This window comes from Mesoplodon mirus (genome assembly GCF_964341445.2).
Source record: "Mesoplodon mirus genome assembly, chromosome: 11".
In the NCBI taxonomy this organism is placed as follows: Eukaryota; Metazoa; Chordata; class Mammalia; order Artiodactyla; family Ziphiidae; genus Mesoplodon; species Mesoplodon mirus.
Window position 1 is genome coordinate 86,451,882 of NC_138987.1, and position 17,704 is coordinate 86,469,585.

At 35.1% G+C, this 17,704-nt stretch overlaps 1 protein-coding gene across 1 annotated transcript in view; it reads right to left on the reverse strand.

Annotated features, from left to right (window-relative positions):
• The window catches only part of PDE3A (phosphodiesterase 3A), a 313,166-nt gene that overhangs the window by 52,393 nt on the left and 243,069 nt on the right, over window positions 1-17,704 (reverse strand). The window contains exons 3-4 of the mRNA XM_082636832.1: window positions 7,506-7,763; window positions 5,370-5,524 (exon numbers count right to left, since the gene is read on the reverse strand). Coding sequence (XP_082492958.1) covers window positions 5,370-5,524; window positions 7,506-7,763 — 413 coding nt within the window. The remainder of the gene's footprint in view (window positions 1-5,369; window positions 5,525-7,505; window positions 7,764-17,704) is intronic.

Sequence of the window (17,704 nt, forward strand, 5' to 3'; positions counted from 1 at the left end):
GACCTTACCAGAACCAACCATCATTTCCATAGTAGACTTTCTAATCTGAGTCATGGTCCAGGTTCAGTGACAGAACCACTTTACTTCCAAATGACAAACAAGGTTATCTAAATTCAATCTCTGCTGCAGGGATACAGTACACACTCTTTAAGGATTCTGGGTTAACAAAAGACAAAAGATAGTTTTACTGTTTATCCCATTACTAGGTATCAATCACCTTCTCTTTCTACTTCTACAATCATGTTCCTCACAGATTTTCTAAAAACATGGCAAATTAACTAGTTAAGATGCAGGTGAACTTACATTAAATATGAATGGCATAATGCTTCCTTCTATACCCTTTTTAATTTATTATTCTTGGTGTAACTAAATTAAAAAATCAAGTGCTTATAAAATCATTCAAAGATAATACTCTTTGCAGTATTGTGAAGGAAAAGGTTAGTAAGAGGTCTTTTAACCTACCATTTCTTTTACTGATGATACCCTGGAAAGAAAGGGATGATGAGACAAATTCCCTAGCAGACACTAATGACAGACCTGCTACTAAACATACTGATGCTATTTACTAGAAGAAAGGTAATAACAGTGAGGCTTCACATAGGGAATGCTTTTAGCTGGATATCCTTGGTCTGTCTAGGTTATTACTGTAAATAAATCTGGAATCAATAAATCTCTGGAAGGTTGGGATGGAGAACATTACAAAACACCATGTAATTAATGGGATATAAATTTTGGAGCTGTACCAAACCAAAATTTAACTGCAGGCATTGCTCAAAACCTTACATGCTGAATCTGAAACAGAATCTATTGCAATTTGAGAGAGAAAAGAATTTGGGAAGTCATGTGGACAATCTTGGACCGCTGCAAAGGAAAAGTGTTTGGTTTGTGTTTGGCTGACACCTGTATGCTTTCAAGAATTAGTAAATTTGGTACTGGGTAAAATCCATCATATGCATGAGGATAATTGGACAATTTGACCTTCAGCCAATCTTAGACTGGCACTGTAAGCGGATGTACCTGGTCTCTCTGGGTGACTTGTAAATAAACCTGAAATGGATGGAATTAAAGGGCCATGAATGGGTGGAGATTGTCATGTAAGCTGTATAATTAATGAGGTATAATTTGGAGGTATTCTATAACCAAAGTGGCATCCTCTGTACAAGCATCATTATGTGTGCCTTGCTTACAATCGTGCACATTAAGCCCAAACCAGAACACATGCTAACATAGAGTAAAAGGACTTTTAGGGTGTTGTACTACCAGTTTGAGACCTCTCAAAGGGAAGGATGCTGAGCATTTGTTGGCTACTTCCTCTATCCCTTTATTATTAGTAAGTTTAGCAATGGGAGAGATCTATAATTAGTGTTGAGTCTGGTTTGACATTCTGCCACTTGTTACCTCATTTCTTCTCTTTCTTTTTCTTTTTTCAGAGAGATGTTTCTTCAACTGTTGACCCAGGTATTTTAAAACTTCATCTTTTCTCCTTATTTTAAATAGCATTTGAAATGTGGAATGAACTCCAGCAATTATCAAATACAATTAAGGAAAGCCTACAAAATAATATTTGTTTCATATCTTTCTTAGAAATCTCATCCTAGGCACTTCACAAATGCCTGGAATTTTGAAACAATAAAATCAAAGAAAACTTTGAATCTGAGATAGATAAGTACACCAATTATTTCCTTCTACCACTATTCTTTCAACTCCTTTTGCTGGATTGATTGACTCATAAGACTTAAAAAAAAAAAAGACTTACTGTGAAGAAATTTTATGTAATGTATATGTGGCCTAGATGTTTCCTTAGCACATTGTACAATAAATGGGTTGTGACTTTTCTATGTAGACTTTTAAAAGATAAGACCTTAACATTAACTGAATTTATTTTTTAATATCTTAAAAAGTTATATTATGAAAGCTAGCTCAAAAACTGCCTGCTACTGTTTTATACTTCTTTAATAAAAACATTTAAAATATGCTCATTTTGAGAAGTTTCATAAAGTGCAATAATGGAGCATCTTTAATGTATGGGAAGTTAATGAACTTCAAGATAAATAAAATTCCAGCTATATATCCTTTCTTAACATAATAAATATTAATTTATTAAACACATATTATTCATAAAATAACAAATCAATATATGTATAGGTGTGTGTATATGTGTGTGTGTATATATACACACACACATGCATACACACTCTGTAATTTACAGGTACTTTCAAATGCATTGCTTTGTGTGATCCTTGCAATAGTTTTCAGCTGCCTATTAAACTTCATCCTCTTGATTCCTGTTTAAATCTCATGAATATGTAATGATTTGAATTCCAGGGAGGAAAATAGCTTGGGGAAACCTTTACTTGGTCTTCCCACACTAACACAGCAGGGGAAAACTATCTGTGTGTCTATTGTAGAAGATCTCAACCCCCCTCCACAAAAGTGGATTTTATAACCTTAGTTCTATCTATAAAAACTTCATCCTAGGTCCTAAAAGTCTTCCCAGGTCCTAACAGTCTCTTTTACTGAGTTTACAGCATTCTTTCTGCCTAATATACAGACGCAGGGGTCAGTCAGTTCCAAGGGCAATGTGAAATGATTAGAGTATGACTTATTTCAGACTTTTTAATTTCTCTCAAGCCTATTTTTTTAAAGCACCTACTGGCATTCTTCCACCTAATTTTACTCCAGTTGTGCCACTGTTCCCTTTTTTCCTAAGAATTCCTTCTGGTGAGTACCAAGGCTCTGGAGACACATCTCTGAGTGATAGGGCCAAGATTCTGATTCTCAATCCAGTGTCTTTTCACTCAGCTGGATTTAAAACTACCCAGGAGTAAATCATCCAGCTCTGTACCTAAAGGAATATAAGCTGAGGACTGTTTCTACTTTTCACTTCTCACTCTTGTTCTTCTTTTGATCACTGCAGTCCTCAGAGAGCCTCAATGAAAAGACAGACATGGAAAGGAAGAAATAAAAGGGCTGCCAGGGAAGAAACTTCAAAGGCTAAAACTCAAATCAGTTTTGAAATGAGTCAGCAGGTTTAGGAATAGGTCTCCTAAGTGAAGAGGTTTTAAATTTGGTTTATCATCAGGGCTGGAGGCTATCTTTTCACTATTTTGACGCACGAGAAAGGATGAGTCAACCAAAACTAGCTGTATTTAATGGTGGTACCATTGCTACTTACTTACACATGGTTTTCCCTTAAAGGGCTCAAATTCTCTTCAGAATGAATCTTATTTCTTTATAATGGTGAAAAAGTTGTACCATTCTCAGATTTTATATCAGGACTTTTAATAGGATAGTGAAATTAAGGAATAGTAAGTTAGACAGTGGAAAAAAGCATACCCAGGCAAGACATCTATTAGTATTTTTGGGACAAAGAGAATGAATGGGATTGTATGCTATTCCTTATCTATTTTGAAAATATTTGAGCATGAGTACTTATTTCATAAAGCAGAATGACAAAATCTTTAGGAGTTAAGCTCATAGAAGTTTTTGAAAGCTTCTTCCTCACGATGATTTCAATGTCAGCCCCCAATCTCATTTAACTAAAAGAAGAGAGAAGTAGGAGAAAAGAAATTTGATGAGAAGTAACAAACAATAACACAAAGAAATGTGGCATTTAAGAATGCTTGAATGGATTTTTGGTAGAGTCATTCTACGGAAAGTAAGTAAAGGAGCATTCTTGCCAAGGTGTGTTGGTAAAATGAAGATATACACTGAGAACACAAATTCATTTTCTTAAGCAACGAATATTTAACTATAATTCCCTACTACTTATCAGTATTTGCTGCAGTAGAAGTCGACAGTGGTCAATATTTTCATAGGAAAATATCATCAATGACTTGTCATTTTAAACTTTAGGAAATGTTCATGAAACAGATGGGGTAACATCCTCCTGTGGTGATGCTTAGAAGTTTTACAAACATCCAGGTAATAAGACAAAGTGGAATTATACTGTTATGTGAAAGAAAGAATCATTCAAAATTGCTTCTGATTCTATAGGTTAATTAGACTACCAATAATATGTTAATATGGAAGAAACCAATTATGCTTTTAGTCAACAAAGCAAGAGAAGTTAGCCATCATTAAATTCTTAAGATTTGAAAGGTTTCCATTTCTTTGCCAGTCTCAGAATGATGCTTTACATATATTCAAAGCCAAGGTCAAGAGAAAATCATTTCTAATATTGCCACCATGTAGTTCAACAAAGATGTGGTAATTTTTCAGTCATTAGGTAATTAATAAAATTAATGCAAATGTTTCACAAATCTGAAATCATGTGGTAAATGTTCTCATAACTATTATTCACATAAGGTATGGTATTTCTATTCTAAATAGAAAAGGACAAACTCAGTAGCTCCCTCTGAAAACACCTCTTTCATGATGATGTTTGCTTCAAAACTCTTTCTAGATCTTTGTATTATCTTTCCTTTAGCTTTGGTAACTCTGACTTTTCAGTCACTTTGTAAAATTATCACTAATATACTAAATAAAGTTTATTCTATTTTTATTGAGGTACAATTGACATGTAGCATTATATTTGTTTCAGGTATATAACATAGTGATTTGATATTTATATATACTGTGAATGATCATCACAGTAAGTCTAGTTAACACCCATCGACATGCAGAGTTGCAAAATTTTCTTTTCTTCTGATGAGGACTTTTAAGCTCTACTCTCTTAGCAACTTTCGAATATACAATACAATATCATTAACCACAGTCACCATGCTGTACATTAAATCCCCAAGACTCATTTATTTTATAATTGCGTTTGTACCTTTTTGAACCCCTTGACCCATTTTGTCTACCCCCGACCCCCCACCTCTGGTGACCACCAATCTGTTCACTATCTAAACAAAGTTTAAATTACCAGCTGTTTGAAGATATTTAGGTGCTCTTAGAATGATGATCTATTTTTTGATCTGATCTTCTGCCTTTGAAATAATGCTAGGAGAGCTGCTCTGGTGGGCTGGGGGAAATCTAACAATCATTTGCAAATGTCAGGTTGGATACCTACCTTTGATTTAAAGATTCAATGTAGATCTCAGTCTAGGTAAAACCTAGCCCACCTTTATTCTGGGCTCACCCTTTCCACCCAAAGTGACAGTGGCAGGCATCACCTCAAGTCACTGTCCCCATTTATACTTAAGGCCATACAACACAATTTAAGCCTAATTATCTAATGTTAATCCCTATACTGCTCTGGATTTAAACCATACACCTTTTTCATTTTCAAAGCTGGCCTCCAGCCAACTATAATTGGCTGGGCCTACCTTCTACTGTAATTTATAACTCATTTTTGGTAAAAAAAAAAAAAAAAAAAAAAAAAAACTTCTCCAAGACATATGAAACCATCAGGAGCACTGCCTAACCTGGATGAAGGTGCTTCATGCAGTTTGATGCTGGCGCTACGGTCCCTCCGTACTGGGGCAGGCTCCAAAGTGGGCAGACCCGTGGCTGAGGTGGTGGTTGTCCAAGTTGATGAAACTCGTCTCAGCAAACCAGGGGGCAAACTCCTTCTCAGGCGCTGGGAAGAAGGAGCATTGATTTTGTTACCAAGCATATTTTCTATCACTAACTTCTATATAATGAAACAAAATGGCAATGAATTTATTAAACTACATTGGTTGAATATCATTTATCTAAAATTTGGGCACTCAGAAATTCAATAAGAAACTCTGGCCAAAATCAATGAATATTATAAAAATAACATTTTGGGGATCTTCATTTCAATGTTTACACAAATATGGGATTATGGGAAATGAGAATCAATTACCTTTGTGACAATTTTATAGTTAAATTAGTTCAATAGGGCTTATACAACTATACACACATCATGTTAGTTAGTTATTATGACCAGTAGATTTTCCTCAAAAGACACTCGTGTGGGACATGGATTAATTTTTATCATCTAGCACAACAGTAGTCGCTATATCAAAGTGTTTATTGATTTATTTTTAATTTCTTGATTCACAAATGACAGGAGCTAAGGGTAAGAGTATAACTCACAAGATGTATCACCTCTCTTGTGGTTAACATGACTTAAGACTGGCAAATGGGTAAAGTCATTAGGACCAACTCCTCTTAATAGAAGACTCTGCTGGTCAACCTGTGACCCCCTCTTTGTTATTTATTTTCCTACCATATCCTAAGTGGGATCTGTGGCACCATCAGCACTCAGGCATGGTTCTGAGCTCACCAGCATGAGCACTGGCCCTCTAACAAGAGTCTTAATCTTAAAAAATCAAAGGGAAGGTAATCTAACACAACTACAGCAATAGTTATAAGAGGTAGGAGGTCAATTCATTTTTATTTGTGGCCAGTTACTCCAAGGAGCACAATTGTGTAGGCAGAGTTTAACAAAGACTCAGTCTGCTCTTCCTGAAGATGGTAAAAACTCTGAGAAGTGAGGATATGGCACCTCAGGATTCAAGAAGACCTCTGATACTAAATAGTTTCCAAAATCTCTTAAAGATCTGGATATGTATCTTAGAACGTAATTCAATAGGAAGAGAAAAGGTCAAGCACTGTAAATATCAGGATTATTGTCTGTAAATCTGTCACTGACTTCATGTCTCTTTTGAGGCCCAAGGGAATCAGTTACTCTCTCCCCATTCCTTTATTGTTATATCATGCTTAGCCGTATCTTTCTCAGAGAAGTAGATGTTCGAAGGAAACTTAAATAACTTAATTGACAAAGTTGCATGAAGGACACTGTCCTGAATCAAGAGACTCACAATGGCAAAAACACAAATGTGACTGACTGACCACCAGCTCCAGAGGACAGCTACTTGTTTACCAAATAAATAAGTATGCTGGATGTACCTGAGACCACTGAAATTCTGATTCTTTTTTTTAGTCTTTAGCATGACTTGTTTTTAACTAATACTGAGGTCTAAACTGGGTCCAGAACCCTATTCCCTAGAGCTTACTTTTGTAAAACTCTTATATATTATATGTAAGAAGAAGAAAATATATGAATCACGAAGGCCATCTTTTACTTTAACTAATCTAACATCAACTAGAACTTTTCTAAGTTCAAAACTTGTTGGGTTTCAGAAAGACATGAGGGTACTATGAAGGCTACCATACTAAGAAATCAAAGAGCAAAGGAATCTTGTGTTTCAGAAGGCAATGAATTTTAAACAGAATCCACAAGAGTAGGAGCAGGGATTTCTGCTGTTTTTTTTTTAAATTTTTTATCACCACTATATCTTTATCCCACAGAACAAATCCTGGTATAGAGAAGAAAAAAATTTCTTGAACGTCTGAATAAAAAAAGGTAATGCAAAAAGGTAAATTTTTTTCATTACAGAAAGCTATCACATTTAAGGATGGAAGTCTTTATGTTTACATTAGTATCACTTTGGTCACCATGACTGACAGACACATCCTTGGGGAGTCACTGATATGAATCTCCATGTGGGTTTGAGGTGATAAGAAAGAGGCCCAGGAGACAATGGGAAGAAACAGTTTCACCCTTTCAGGAACATGTCATTAATACCTACCTTGGGAATAGCCAGCTTGTCTTTTTCAGAGCTTTCTTCAGAATCAGAGCAGGTATAGTTTTCACTGAAGGAAACGACGGGGTTCACTCTGGGCTTGTGAATTGCCTGGATGGTGAGCTGCGTGCTGAGAAGGTTGCTCACTGCCCTCAGGGACGTGCACACGTTGGGGGGCAGAGAAGGGTCTGCCAGGAGGTCGGTGATGAGACCGTGAGCCTCGCCCATCACAGCAATATCCACAGTGATACTGGTTCCTGGAGACTGAGACACCGAACACAGGAGGTCGGGCGAGAAAGGCCTGAGGCTGGAGGCACAGGGAGGGAAACTGGGCTTTTTCTGAAATGCAGACTGAAGTGACACTAGGGTTGCAGTAAAGTAACATTCAAATCACATTTCTGTTTCAAATTTTGCCAAAATTTGCCATGGCTTTTGCCAGTTTTGTGTTCAGGGCACATTTTTATTGTTAGAACCTATGGAGGCACTTTGAGGAGATACAAAGATAAACACCAGTTTTTAAAAAATAGAAAGTATCAGGAAACAAAAAAAAATTCATATTGATCACTCCTTATGAAGAGCTCAACATTTTAATGTATATTATTTAGAAAGCGTCCATTGATAGATGAATGGAAAAAGATGTTTTATACACACACACACACACACACATATATATACACACAAAATGGAATACTACTCAGCTATAAAAAAGGAATTTCATTCTGAAAAGCAACACTAATATAGTATAAAATTTTAATTTTAGTAATATTCTAGTGTGATATTTGAGCCGGGTGTGTGATAATTATTCAACTAATATTAGAGATAAGCACAAAAAGCAACTCAACTTGTTGTTCAGATTCACAAATTGTCCCTCTTGTGGTTAGTAAGAACAGAAATTTCAGTTCTGGAATTCCGTGGCACATCTGTCCCATTCTGCCCAACTGCCTATCAGATTCAGAGTTACTACTCTATATTTGCTAAAGAAATGAAGAGCATTAGAAACAGAGGACAGGACCGTTCCTCACCCTGCTGGTCAGGCAGGAACGTAGGCGGGAAGATGTGGGAATAAGGGAGAGCATGGGCAGGGTCAAGGTTAAGAAAGTAGGTGAAGCTTAAAGACGGCATGCAGATGACTGTTAATATTGGAATGCTACCACAGTATGAGGCACGAGGAACCCACAGAACTGTAAACTGAATAACACAGTGATTGGCGTGAGGTTCTGGAACTTGGCTACTTACATCCCAATCATGACTTCCTGACCCTACCACTTTCTAGCTGCATGATTTGGCAAGTTAGTAAGCTCTCGGTGCTGTGACTTCTCCATCTGTAAAATGGATATAGTAGAGTACCAACCTCAGAAGGTAATGATAAGAAGTAAAAGGGAGATTATAGGTAAAGCACTTACTGTTGTGCTGTAAGTGAACAATTATAAGTGTTCAATAATGATAATGATATAAATAATAGTAATAATAATTCTGGAGTTTTTCAAAAAGAGGCTATTAGACATTTGGCTATGTATTTGGGGGAAAATAAAGTTTAATCATTCTTTCACAACAGACTTAAAAATAAACTCCAGAGAGATGAAAAATTTTATAATCTTGGGATTAGGAAGACCATTAAAAATAATATAAATGGCATAAACTGTCAAGAAAACATCTAACAGATCTGACTAAATGAAGACATAAACTTCTCATAAGCAAATATGTCATAAGCAAAGGTAAAAAACAAATAGCCCATGAGAAAATATATGCCACCCAGAGAAGATAAAACATATGTAAATAAAAGGCTTTTTTAAAAAAATCAATAAAAGATAAACTTGGAAAAAGGAAATGAATATACAATTCAAACAAAAGTTAATAATCAAATATACAAAAGCTACTTGCCTCCCGAATATTTAAGACACAAATTAAAGTAATAAAAAAAGTTTACTTATTAAATTGCAAAATAATGAAAGACTGCTAGCACAGAGTATTAGTAATGGTTTGGGGAAATGAGCAGTGAGTAAAAAATAATCCAATATTATTGCAAAGAAATTCTTGCTGAGTCTATCAATCTATAGTTTAAATTTATATATCCTATAATCTAGCAAGACAATGTAGAAGACATCTAGTCCAAAGAAAAACTACATATATACAAAAATACAAAGATAAGGTCACAAAGCATACTGCAATACTCTGATAACAATCAAAGAATGTGGCCATAAATGCATCATCAACAGAGAAATTGTTTTAAAAAGTTATATTACAAATATACTATAAAGTATAATGCACTTATTTAAAAGATTTGGGTAGGTCTATAAATGTTTATTTGGAAGAATATTCATAAAATATTGTTTCATTTTTATAAAGTATGTCACAGAAAAAGTGAACATATTTTTGCAATCAGAAAAATATGATAATTATGAAAACACCCAACATCTGTGAAGGTATCTAGTCTTATAATAACTATAAGCAAGGATAAATTATTCTGTAAAGCTATCATATAGAAATTAGGTCTTTTCGTACAAGAATAATAAGAGTAGCAATAATAATAATGGTGGACAATAATGGTGACAGCTTATATTTATTCAGCACAGTCTACAAGGTAGGTACTCTTATTACATTCATTTTTATTAGTCAAAAATAACTTGCCAGGACTTCCTGGTGGCGCAGTGGTTAAGAATCCACCCGCCAATGCAAGGGACACGGATTCGAGCCCTGGTCCAGGAAGATCCCACATGCCGCGTAGCAACTAAGCCTGTCTGCCACAACTACTGAGCCTGTGCTCTAGAGCCCGCGAGCAACAACTACTGAGTCCGCGACCCACAACTACTGAAGCCCACGTGCCTAGGGCCCGTGCTCCACAACAAGAGAAGCCATCACAATGAGAAGCCCATGCCCCACAACGAAGAGCAGCCCCCGCTCGCCGCAACTAGAGAAAGCCCGCGTGCAGCAACGAAGACCCAACACAGCCAAAAAAAATAAATAAATTAAAAAAAAAACTAGTAAAAAAAAAATAACTGAGTCAAAAATAACTCAGATAGCTACAGCATGGAAACGTCAGGCTGCAAACACAAATACATACTCTCTTTCCACAGCTCAATAGCTGAACTAGCAGGCCGAAATAAATACTGAACGTTTTCATTGTACGTTACTAAATATATCTGTAATTATTTAATGCTTTATTTAATTATTGTGCCATGTTTTTCTCTCTTTGTAGGTTTAAATATCTTCTATGAACCAACATGAAAATTTAAGTGTAATATTAATAGCTTTAGGATATATAACTATGTGTATTTCACATTTTTATTTACATTGTTAACTTAAAAAATATTTGTGAGAAATGCCATTCAATTAGCTTAACATTCCCTTTTAGAAACGTATTTTCAAGTGCATCTCTAATTATTATGCTTCTGAAAAACTCACCCAGTGTGATCTTATAAAACAGTAATATTTATTCCTACCCATGTTGTTCTAATAATCTTAAACTAGTACATCACTGTACTATTTCCCTAAAAAATTAAATTTTAAGTCAAACTTTGTACCTAGGACATAAAATTTTAAGATGTTTTGACAATAAAATTAACAGTTTATGTTCTAATAGTTAATAGGTTTTCTCAAAATGGTCTCAGTACATAAAACTTACAAATCTGAAGAAAAAGTAGAATGTGCTCATTGACAATGATAATTACATTTAAAAATAAATTATTGGTGAGAAAACAAATGCATCTTATAATTCTCTAATTTTATGTCTTTTTTTTAAAGTAATGGATGTATTTCTTATATGCGCAGAAAAAAACAAATAACTAAAAATTTAAAAGTAACTTTAAAATAGAAACAGAACTGAAAACTCATCCTTGTAAGCCAATGTTAGTGTTACATAAGAACTTAGAAAACAAACACATTGGGTTTTCCTGGTGGCGCAGTGGTTAGGAGTCCGCCTGCCGATGCAGGGAGTGGAGGTTCGTGCCCCGGTCCGGGAGGATCCTACATGCCGTGAAGCGGCTGGGCCCGTGAGCCATGGCCGCTGGGCCTGCGCGTCCGGAGCCTGTGCTCCGCAATGGGAGAGGCCACAACAGTGAGGGGCCCGTGCTCCGGAAAAAAAAAAAACAAAAAAACCAAGCACATTATGTAATTCAATGTTACTTATACTGTCTGTAGCTTTTGTGAAAGCGAAGGTCTTCAAGTGAAAACAAAAGAAATACTCAGGCCAAGCTGCTTTGCTTTGTTGTGCAACAGAAACTAACACGGTATTGTGAAGCAATTACACTCCAATAAAGATCTATTTAAAAAAAAAAAAAAAGCATATTACCCATATTGGAATTGGCTAAGAAACCAAACACTTCAACTATTGGAAAAGTCTCCCTACTGTTATAAAGTCAGGTCTTTGTTTTATTAGTTTTATGATTTAAAAATTAAAATTGTGTAACAATTCAAAGTTGTATCACACATAAGAAGTTATCATCAGTTTTTGGCTCAAATAATGAAAGCCTTCAATGAGGCATGAAATCTAAAACCCACAATCAGATTTGTTTGCCACGAACTTGCCAAAGCTAACCACACACGAAATGATGAAAGACTGAAAGATAGATGGGCTGCTGTTTCAATAAACAGCAGGCAAATTATAAAGACCCAGGCACATCCAGGGAGTCACTATAAAGGAATTTCAGGGGAGAGGGGCTTAGGCTGATTGGTAGTGTTTTTTCATCATATGATACAAAATATGAAACAACACAGAGTGACTCACACAGAGGGTATTTCCACACCTATTCAACTTTCAAAATAATATAATTCAATTTCTAGGTATACCAAATAACTCTCGGAAAAAATTTCATTTAACTGGTGAAATCTTAGCTAGTGATAATAAACACTAAAGGTTAAGTTTATATTAAAGCGACTTTAAAGGAAAGTCTTAAGCTAACAGCCTGAAATCATCTTTGAGTGCAATAACCAACTCTACTGAGCATAAAACCACAGTTGAGTCTTTTTATGGTGCATATGATCAAATGAATCTTTTCCTTGAAAAGAGTGACCAGGCAATAAAAAACATTTTACTTTGCAGGCTCTCCTTATAATGGAAATACTTATATTTAACATTTAAGAAAATGCACGTATAATTTCCTGGGCACTATTTAAATGACAACCAAATTTGGATTGCCACCTCTAAATAGAAAATCTGGAATTTAAGTCTGATAAACAGTGGATTAAAGTGCAGTTTTATATATCAAACCAAAAATAACTGATTCTTTTGGTAAATCCACCACTTTTCAAAGCAACCCGTTCTTTCAGCATCTTCCTTTCCTCCCTTTATCTTCTTCTAGTCTACTTCACCATCTCCAGGATGTCCTACACAATGCTGGTTGCTATAGTAACAATCTAGCTTGCTTCCAAGTTACTTTACTCAACATAAACCAAGGGCCAAGAAAATCTGGAGTCAGAGATAAGTTAAGGAAACAATAACAAATACACTTAGAAATAACATTAGATGTAACTCCTAGACTAGGCATGTATCAATCAATTCAATTATAGAAATTTTGTTTTTACTGTCACTACTAATGTGGTAAAACTTTGAAATTACAGTTCTGGTATGATAAAGGGGAAAGCTTTGAAAATGTGTAGGGGTCAGAAAAAATTTGCACTCTATAAAGGGCATCTAAATTTCTAAACCACCATAAGCCGCAAATTACGAAAAATTTAGCTAATAAATCTATGTGGTCAAACGACTACTAGAATGTAAAACAAAAGTATATATCTTTAAGGAACATGACAAATTATTTACTGCGGCACTGTGTTTGGGTTTCTATCAACATATTGTTCAGAAATGGAGAATTTCTAAAAGAAAAATATCATTAAGAAGTCTTACGAAATAACTACTGGAAGAAGGTAAATGAAAACAAAGAAGTAAACAAACATCATTTCACTCCAAGAAAGTGAAAGTGCCCAAGCGGGAAATCATAAAGGGTTTGGGAAAGTTGACGTCAACAGCAATTACCGATTCAAAATGATTAGGGAGATTATCTGGTATATAGAGGGTGGGGTATAGAAGATAAGGCATCCAATTCTTGACTCCTTTTTTTGGGGGGCAGCACCAGTATAGTCACGTTATAGCTCTTCTCCCTATATATTTTGAAGCAAAGATTAAACTGATAACTTATTGAAATAGGTTAAATACATCCCTGCCCACGGGCAGAAGATGTAATAATTCTCAAGTCTTCCGACTTAGTGAATCACTTGATGTGTCACTTGCTTTGGACATTAATTTATTCTAACTGGAGGTAAAGAATTGGAAGCAGTACAAAAGTCTCTCTTCATAATTCTACATGAAACTCAGAGATAGGTTATAAACGCAAAAGCACTAGAACTGATATAATCATCTCGGTAACCTAGTTGAGACGGTTTATCCCTCAAATTAGGCCGCTTTTTTTTTTTTGTTCAGTATTTTAAGTTTTATGATGGTTTCCAAAACCAACCATGGCTTTTCTCTAGGTGATACTGTATCCATTGGAGCCCTCAGGCCCTGCCCCTGCAAAATCAGAGAACTCGCCTTTATCTTTCTAATATCCCTCCCAATTCTGTAAGCCTAAAGCATTTCTTTACATAACATACATACACACACAAACATCAAAGAAGAAAGAATCAAATAATTTTAAAACTTATTCCTTGGCTCATTAAGAATTTTAAATTTTTAAAAAAAGATTTTGATTTATTTACTTTTAAATTTTATTTTACTGAAGTGTAGTTGACCTATAATGTTGCATTAATTTCTGCTGTACAGCAAAGTGATTCAGAGATATATATAAATAAATTATTTTTCATATTCTTTTCCATTATGGTTTATAATAAGATATTGAATGTAGTTCCCTGTGCTATACAGACATAAAAAACCTTTTAAAATTATTATGTAGACTTCGAAAAGTCCTTGTTTCACCAATTGCTAATCTTACTCAAGCTTCACCTTCTAACTTATTATTGACTCACTGATGGCTGTTTCCCTCCAATGGTAAAATGTCTAGTGTACACCAAGTACTTATGGGGAATAGACTATTTTCTAGAACTTCCACTCCCAATAGTTGAGTTGCACATTTGCCAAGTGTCAGTTTTGTTTGGTCCTAAATCTGTTTAGGCCAGTTGCAACTGTCACTGTAACTTACATATGCTAATAAAATATCTATAAACCAGTGATATGTGAGTAAACAATGGAATAGTTTCTTTAAAAACTAAGTTGAATAATTTTAAAGACTTCATAAACAGACTCATAAAGATGAGGCCCCGACAATGATTTGTTAAATTAAGTAGGGGTGATATAACTGTAAAGATTCAAGAAGAAAATGATAATGTGCCTGAAAGATTTTCAACTCAGAATGCTTCCAAATGGCTGTCATTTCTACTGTAAAAAAAAAAACAACAAAAAACAAAGCAAAACAAAAACAACCCTGAACCTGGTAGTCATATACCATGAAGTATGAGTGTGCTGCATGTAACATAACTTGGAACTCTAATCAATATAGTAAAAATATACCCAAAGAGAAACATTCTTGGCTCTTCATCACAAATGTGTGAAATCTACATATTCATATGTATCAAGTTAAAATATCAACATATTGCTAGAGATATGGAAAATATGTTATATTTTTATGATTCTCTGTTTTAAAAACTTTTAAAATTAACAGATCAACTACTGATTACGAGGGCTCCATACTACTTTAAACCCAACACATTCTTTCACTTGAAATGAGACATAATATAATAGCTACATTAAAGCTATGCACTACCACTCCTGGAACAAGGGATAAAAAGTGAAGTTTGGTTTATGAATTAACACGTGATGTACAAAAAGGTACAAGTATATATTTTCATCATGTATGTAATTTGAGAGGTCATATATGTGAGAAGTTGGAAGCAAAGGTACAAAAAATTGGGATATAAGAGAGGAAGTTTTATTCATTCATCAATATCAAATTTTTATTTTATGAGGTAGTACATGGGACCTTTAAGAACAGGATCTAGAGTCAGACTGCCGGTGTTCAAATTTCAGATCTGGTGAGAAGTGGGGAAAGTCACTTATCTCCTTAGCTCTTGTTTTCTCATCTCTAAAAAGGGCAATAATAATTCCTGCTGTATAGTATTATTAATGATTCAATGAGATCAGGCACATAAAGACCTCAGTAGAGTGCTTGGCCTCCAGTACATGTTTGAAAAATATTATATAACACCACCATCATTATTATTATTGCACTGAAAAAGATTATGTGCAAAAAGGGAGGTATATGTATGTGTGTGTTTGTCTACTACACACACTGGGTCAGTAGTTTCTTTATAAATGAAGGCAGCATAGAGATATCATTTCTCTACTGACAAAACAAAACAACAAATGCAAAACCTTAGTTTCACTTTTTATTCTAGGTAAATGTAGTCATAAAGATTGTATCCCTTACTCCTATATACTCAGAGTAGTTCTGAGATTAATTTTAGGCTCTTAGAAAGTAATTGTACAGAAGTCCTGGTTTCAGTTAATATGGTTGACTGCACTGATATGATTTATAACACACTATGTGAAAGGAATTCTAAAAGTAGGCATCTTAGCTCCATTGGTGGAAGTTTTTTTTTTTTTTCTTTCTATTTAGTCATCTTGGGAGACACCCTGGGAGGCAAACATGGCATGGGAAGACCATTCTCAGGGTGAAAAGGGAATTGGGACAATGGAGGAATAAACAGTGTAAGGGACGACACATAAAAGGAGTCACTGGGACTTTTCTTACCCAGCTTTGGTCCTAATGCTGGGAAAAGATGCCTGAGAGGCTTTGGGGAGCTGTGTCATCCTATTTCTCTAAAGCAGTTTTCCACCCCCTTGCCCTCCAAATCTTTCTCTCTGATACCAGGAAGCAGTCTCTTCATCTAAATTCATTTAGAAGATGAGCTGGATTCAATAAATGATCTTTGGTGCATTACTGGTTCTGACCTCAGAGCCAGCAGAATTGCATATGTGTTTATACTTTCATAGGACCCATTTATAATTTTAGACTTGAAGTTGGTTGGGAAATTTTTTAAAAATGAAATCATGTGAACATTTTGCAGTAACTCATTGTAGGCTGAACCTTGGCTAAATGTCATCCTAAGGAAGCAGATGTTTGCTTATTTTAATTTTCTGGCAGGGAATATGAGTTGACCTTTGGATTTTCTCCTTAAGATAATATGTATGTACAGTAGGAGGAAAACATACAGGGCCCTTCATCAAACTGCTTTCTAAAAACATCTCAGTTGGTCGGGACCCATTTGAGATGTGAGACACAGCAAACTCCAGCAGTTACCAGAATTCTTAACCTCCTTCTCTTTTGATGGTCAGGGAACATTCCATGTCACCAAATAGGATGTAGTACATGCCTTGTGTCCTTATATATTTCCCTACAGTCTGTCTGCAAATAAGCCCCAAAGTGTTAAAATTGTCCCTCTGTTTATGTTTTCTAAGATCTTCCAGACACTAGCAAATTCACCCAACAACCTCAAAAATAACAACTATTACAGAATATTGTTTTATTATTTAGGAAATAAAACATACTTATGAAATCGCTTACTCGAGTAAGCACGCATATCTCTGAGAAGATAACCTTAGCTGCCTTTGATTTCCAGGCTGGTTCTCTCTGTTTCTTCTAATTATAAAAAGATGAGGTGGCTGGCAAAGCTAGGAGGAATTCAGGTAATGGACTCTTCCCAGGACTGCTCACGCAAATGAACTGGGAAGGCTTGGTTAAGTGTAAGTTGCTATGTAAATAAAAAGCATGATTATTTCTGTTAGTGGAAGAAACTGGATTCTCTGATTGAGCACAAGCTTGTAAATATTATAGAAAAAAATCAGACTCTCTGAAATAAGTATGAACCCCTAAAGGTGATGAATTTTGATGGTCTTTTGTTTGTTGAATTTTAAGAATTGCTGTTAAACTTGAACTTGAGGTTTCTGTTTGCTTAGCCTAGAAACAATTTCAGTGAACAACAGATGGCAGTATTCTGCCTTTAAAAAAGAACTCCAGTTGTCTGAACATCTTTTTGAATGAGTGCTGCTCCCTCATTAACATACAGAGTTTAGTTTTCTTTTTCATACAAAAAAAGAAAACACAAAAACTAAAACCAAAACAAAACACAAAAACCTTACCTAAGACTATTGGTAGAAAGTAATAAAAAAATCTTAAATTGTGTTATATCTCTCAGGATCATTGTTAAAGTGAAACTGGAAC